General features: G+C 37.4%; 2 protein-coding genes across 3 annotated transcripts in view; one reads left to right on the top strand and one right to left on the bottom strand.

The window, feature by feature from the left end:
* The window catches only part of LOC106467490 (transgelin-3-like), a 41,910-nt gene extending 38,179 nt beyond the window's left edge, over window positions 1-3,731 (bottom strand). The window contains exon 1 of the mRNA XM_013927849.2: window positions 3,565-3,731. Within this exon, the coding sequence (XP_013783303.2) occupies window positions 3,565-3,618 (54 nt within the window). The 5' untranslated portion in view covers window positions 3,619-3,731. The remainder of the gene's footprint in view (window positions 1-3,564) is intronic.
* LOC111087785 (extensin-like) overlaps window positions 1-6,744 on the top strand; it is a 48,971-nt gene that overhangs the window by 11,401 nt on the left and 30,826 nt on the right. The window lies entirely within an intron of this gene.

The raw sequence follows: 6,744 nt of genomic DNA, 5'->3' as shown, positions 1-6,744 counted from the left end.
ATCTTTCTTAGATCATAACATCTATGTGCACTTGTAGTAAAAGGCTCACTTGTAATGGTCTTCCTCAAAGGTTCCTTAGGCTTACAGATTATCTGTCTTAGATCATAACATCTATGTGCACGAGTAGAGAACAGGATTATAATGTACAATAACTGATTAAATGGATGAGCTATAGGGTTGGTTATTTTAGAGCAAAGTCACACTGAGCTATATGTTGTTTCCACCGCAGGGAATAGATTGCCGGATTTCAGCATTGTAAGTCCGTAAACTTCCCGTTGTCCCACGGGAGGACGAGCTACAGGGATAAAAATCTGTACTTCAAAGAAAATATTGCGTGTACTTGTTTTATAACCAAGTATACTTAGTTTGCCGACTAGTGTAATGATAGCTTGTTTATATAATTTGTGTTTACGTTAAAGTTATTACGGCTATATACCAACAACAACAAAACAGTAAACGGAACAAAAACAGTCAGAAGTCATGATACTGGAGAAACTAGTTTCGTCACATTCGTGTGTCCTCTTCAATCTCACGGAAAACTGAAGAGGACACAAATGAGTCGAAACTAGTTTCTTTTGTATAATGACTTCCGACAGTTTGTTCCATTGGCTGCTGTTGTTGTTGTTGTTGTTTTTTCTCTCTTACACACGATTTTTGTTTTTCTTGTTCGGGTGAATATTATGGCTATCTGCCGTTATCTTTAATTCTAAAATTTTTGCCGGAGGAAAACCAGCCTGATAGTAACATTCACTGCCAACTGTTTATTATTTTTCTTTAACCAACGATTGACACTCACATTATGACGCTTCCACTGTTTGTAGGGCGACCATGTTCGGCACCTAGTTGCGACCCCGCGACACGCTGATTGCAAATCAAGCGTCCTGACCATCAGACCAAAACAACGACCCCTTTCAATTTTCTTGCGATTTCTGCGCGTAGGAAAAGACAGAAACCTCACTCGGTAAAGCCGTACCCTAAAGTAACTCGGTAAAGCCGTACCCTAAAGTAGCTGTAAATAAAGACAATAAAGTAACGGAACATGAAGCAATGTCTTCAATTCGATTTCAAGAATCATGATTTATTATTTGTTGACAAATTATTTCAGTAACTTATTGAATTTTAACGAAGAAAACCCAACCTTATGCCTCTTACCCTGCAGTCATTTTTACTTGTATGTAGAATAGCTTGATGTTTGCGAACCAGTGTTTCTTTCTAGTGTTTCGTAGTTTCAGTCTTTCAACTTCGCCGATGTTAAATTTTGGTTACTGCTGTTTTGTTTAGCTTTAAGGTTTACTATAGCATGCAAGTCGGTAACATGTACCCTGGAGTTTCATTAAGATCCAAGGTTCGATTCCTTGCGATGGACAGAGCGCAGATAGCCCATTGTGTAGCTGTGCAGTAAAAAAAAAATTGAGGAAAAATGGTTTTGTTTAAGCTTCAATAAACCACGTTCTCCAAAAGAATATTACATAATAGTATTTCGTGTAGATTAATATATTTTTACTAGTTTAATTATAATTAGTTGACCTATACAGCTTCCTTAAAACTAGCCAATGGAAAGTTCTGGAAAGTATCGGAAATATTGAATTTAAAATTTATCACCAGGGGATCAGTGCAGCCAATTTTCAGAATAGTTGTAGTTTCGCTTTTATATCAAACATCTTCCTGGTCGTATATTCAACCACTGTTCCTGGACAACAAACCTAATAACATTACTTTTATCTTGTTCCTCTTTGTAAAGAGACCTATTGTACTTGTACATTGTATTATACAGACTTAAACCTCGCCATGATAATTTATTTTATATATGCTTGGCAGAAATTTTAGTACTTTTAATACTAGTATAGGGAATGGGTGGATATACAAAATATATGTATTCATAAACTAGAAAACCTACTTGTAAGTCAGGATACTTCACAGGCAGACAAATCAAGAGAGATGGGGAGGGGGGTCGTCTGCACCCTAGGTCTACGACTGGCGGGGTAGTTTAATATTGTTAATAATTCTTAGGCTGCCATACACTACATGCCTGCATTTTACCATGTATATTTTAGGACTTGTTTCATTTGAAGTTCTTTAAATGCCACATTGGCTGGAGGACCACCTGATCCCCATAGAACCACGATGTTCAGGTCTCGTTCTTTAAATGCCACATTGGTTGGAGGACCACCTGATCCCCATAGAACCACGATGTTCAGGTCTCGTTCTTTAAATGCCACATTGGCTGGAGGACCACCTGATCCCCATAGAACCACGACGTTCAGGTCTCGTTCTTTAAATGCCACATTGGTTGGAGGACCACCTGATCCCCATAGAACCACGATATTCAGGTCTCGTTCTTTAAATGCCGCATTGGCTGGAGAACCACCTGATCCCCATAGAACTACGATGTTCAGATCTCGTTCTTTAAATGCCACATTGGCTAGAGGACAGATCACCTGATCCCCATAGAGCTACGATGTTCAGGTCTCATTAGCGCTTCTAGGTAATTTTGTTTCTTTTGCCTATGCTTTTGCTTTACTTCTCTTACCGAAATAGTGTGTGTGTCGTGGACCTGAAAATTTGTACATGAAAGGACGAAATATGTATTAATTGCAGACAGGAGTTGAGGGTGGAAGTTCAAAGTACACATGACATATTATCGAACACTAGTTTGGCAATTGTCACGATGTTAAAACTTACAAATGTAGCCAGTTTTGCTGGAAAATGAAAGTATTAATCAGTTGTTTTTTTCGACATTAGTATATTAATAACAAACACGGGAGTGTTAACATGCAAATTGACAATGCTGCAGTGTCAGCATTGCGTCTTTTTTTTAATTAGCTCGAAGTGTAGTATTCACAATAATAAATACCGAAAGTGATAGTTGGTTACGTTAGCTTATCATCAACGACTAATAATCATTATTTTTAAAGATATTATCCAACATACATTGTAATAACTAGTAATTTACACTTATAATTAAAGTCATTTCTCAGAATTAAAAAAAATACTATAATTATAGTTTGGAAACACACTTTAAAGTTACATTCTGAAAGTGAAATGCTATTTTATATTTACATCCGCTTACTCTTTCACACCTTTGTCTCTGAAATTCAAAATCGTACAGGCAAAGCACTTAATATAGGACAAATAATTACAACTGGTAGACTTATTACTATTAGGGCTAATTTGATACGAAATATAAAAAACACAAACTTAACACGAATAGTAAATTATTAAACGTTTGGCACAATTGCAGTTTTGAATGAAGGAAAGAATATTTAATAAATCCTTGTAACAGATGTAAGTTGTAACAACTATTTAGAATAATAGAAATAAGAACACGAATTTCGAAGATCAATTTTCAATTCAAAACTGACAGTGTACGTTGAAGCCTAAACACAATACCATTTTTCAAGTTCAAGAACTCTTATGCCTAGCCAGATTTGTTATTACTTGTCAACGCTATAATAAAACCACGACGAACGTTCCAAACAAAAAATAAAATGCTTCACGAGAGATGCAGATAAAAGAAAGGTTGAAACTGTCTTTACGATAACTACAACTTAACGAACTACTTACTCTATTATGTGCCTCTGCAGCAAATCCTGTTTTATGTGCTCTATTTTCTGCCATTTCGAATGTAAGATTAACTTGACAGAAAAGCAAGTTGATTCAAAAGAAATGTATGTGCACGCGTCTAAACGTCATGCAGGATCGAACTGCTAAATAACGGAGAGAAGGGCAACGTGCCGCTCTTCTGCTGCAGCGTGAAGCGTGATCACGTGAGGGTTAAGTATATCCGTAGAAGTGACGTCATATGTGCAGCGTGTTTTTACAACATTTTAAATTACTAGTCAAGGTTAAAAATAAATATGACATTATATTATTTATTAAATATTAGTTATTCCTTCTTCACGGCATATTTCATAATAGCAGGACATCATGACACATTTCGTATTGCAAAGTGGCATAAAATGATATATTATTAAAAAAAAACATTCCTCCTACACTGGCTCCTCAGATGTCCTTGCTCCCAACAGTTCCAACAGCCTTTCTGGATAGCAGCCTTTCCTGCTGTATCATATCCCCTGTGTTGAAGTTGCCAGCATTGAGCTCTCTTGTGCCCAGGTTTGTTACAGTGCCAGCAAAGTCCCTCAAACCTCTCTGAAAGCTGACCTTTTCTAGCCTTGAATCCAGATGACTGTACCAACCTCGGTACCTCTGTGCTGGACTTAACGTAGTATTCAAGTTCGAGAGCTCTGGCCATTGCATCCTGCATAGTAGAAGGGTGTGCTTGCTTCACTTGTATCTTAAGTTGTGGACTGTCCAAGGCATCTACGAACTGATCCCTCAGCAACAACTTGAGGAGATCGGGTGGTGCAGTTAGGTAGGCCTTGTGTGCCATGCTTTCCAAGTCCTGTGTCAGCTCTTGCAGGCTCTCCTCTTTAGCACGGACTCACTAGAGTCTATAATAAAATAAATTCATAGTAATTCTCGAAAATACTGATCCACCATCGTGAGGACATATCCATTCTGTAATCATAGGCTCATTTCTGCCAATATTTCTTTTTCTCTTTGGGTTTGGAGGGGATGGTGGCATATATTAAAACCAAATGGCATTACGCATGCCAAAAAACAGTTTCGAAGGTCAACATTCAAGATACGATAGGAATGTATTCATAAAACGAACGTCTTCATAAGTTGAAAAAGAAAAGAAACTGTCCGAAAATATAACTCTGCCTTAAGAACACTTAGAATAATATAAGGTGCCTGAGCTCCATCTGGTAAAGAAGACTGTTTGTTTGTTTGTTTATAGTTAACCATAAAGCTACACAATGGGCTATCTATGCTCTGCCCACCATGGGTATCGAAACCCCGTTTCTAGCGTTGTAAGTCCGCAGACATACCGCTGTGCCACTGGGAGCCATCTTGTAAATTGTTTGTTTATAGTTAAGCACAAAGCTACACAATGGGCTATCTGTGCTCTGCCCACCACGGGTATCGAAACCTCGTTTCTAGCGCTGTAAGTCCGCAGACATACCTCTGTGCCACTGGGGGAGGGGTATAAAGAAGACATAGGGAAGGGTAGATTGTACCTGAAGAGGGATTATTGAAGGCATTAACGAGTGGAAGAAGGACAGTCAACAAAAATGTGTAAAAACAATTCTTAAGAAAATAACAATAAAGGAGTGGACTAAAGGAGGTGATGATCCCCAAATAACCTTAAATTCTAAGTTGTGCTATAGAAAAGAAGATGATTTGTAAATTAAAGATAGCACAAGTTTGCACAAGTTGAAGAAACGGGATAAGGGACTTGTCCCACATATAATACTTAAAAAAAACAAGATTCTCGAGGAAACTCTAAATATTTTTCTAAGTACGTTATATATATTTAAAAGTGTTACTGAGCAATGGACTGTTGTCTATGTACCTTCAAAGGAACCTCTGATGCCAAATTATGTATAGCAAAAGCAGAGATACGATTATTACACCCAAAAATTTCTTCAAGGTACCAGAAAGAGTCAGAAAAAACTTAAAACGTTTCTGGAAATCAACAACCATTGGTTATCAAGTGGCCAACATGAGTATTTGAATTTTTTCACAAAAGAAATATCCACGTTATACACATCCAGAAATAATAATTATAAATACATGATGAATAAAAACAGTATGACTTTTGACTTCCAAGTACAAAAATTGATCTCCAGTTTTCTTCCCACGATTAATCATGATCCAAAGTGAAGTACAAAGATACCACAAGTGTCTCCTCTTTTAATTCAATTCACCAATTAACCATACTATTACAGGCCATATTATCAGACCACCCATAGGCACTGATCAGCATTAAAATCACTACAAACTAATATACTAGTGTCAAAATCTTGAAAAAGCCAAGTCAGTTGCTTATGATGTAAAGTAGCACAAAGGTTATACACAAATAACGTAGCAAGATGAAAAATCATTATTAACAAGATGAACATGTAAAGGATGGTATTAAATATTCTTCATAGTTAAAAAGCATAAACTACCATGCCTAATATTGACATAATTAAGATGGATGACAGAATAAGAACATCGATACTGAGACTTAACTAAGTTTCACAAAGTAAAAATATATGAGCTCTTCGGGATCAACAGAATGTTGTATATCATGGGACCTTAAACTTGGAACATTTCACAATAATGTGAGTGATCATCATGAGGGATTTAACGAGCATACAACAGATTGTGAACATACTGGGGATACTTCGAGACCTGCTTCTGTCAGCCTCAACACCAGAATCGCAGAGGTAGAACTGAGAACGAATGAGCGTTTTAATCTTTGAAGATAGCTCGCATCCTTTCTTTTGTGAGAGCGTCACAGCAAATCATCTGCTATAACATACAGATACCATCCACACACGCAGCAAAAGACGTCGCAGTCGTTGATCTTTCTAACATTTAAGCGAGTATGCTTCAATATCCCTCTGGCGGAGCAGTTATTATCTGCTACAGAGAACAAGGACACGAAGGCAACCAGATTAAGGCAAACTACGACGATTTTCTGGACTACAGATGTATACTAAAACTGCATAGAAACTACTTGAATGGAATACTTAAAAAATCCGATACAACTAAATGAAGGTAGAAAGCACGATACGCGTGCATATCACAGTACGATCATATTTGTGAGCATGGTAGTACGGGTACATCTACCTATCTTAATGGCTTGATAAAGTGTACGGTCTCAGGAAGACCCCTCCTACACACACAGCCTGG

The sequence above is a fragment of the Limulus polyphemus genome, unplaced genomic scaffold (assembly GCF_000517525.1).
Source record: "Limulus polyphemus unplaced genomic scaffold, Limulus_polyphemus-2.1.2 Scaffold2632, whole genome shotgun sequence".
NCBI lineage: Eukaryota > Metazoa > Arthropoda > Merostomata > Xiphosura > Limulidae > Limulus > Limulus polyphemus.
Note: the sequence above shows the minus strand (reverse complement) of the source record. Positions and strands in the feature narration are given on the sequence as shown.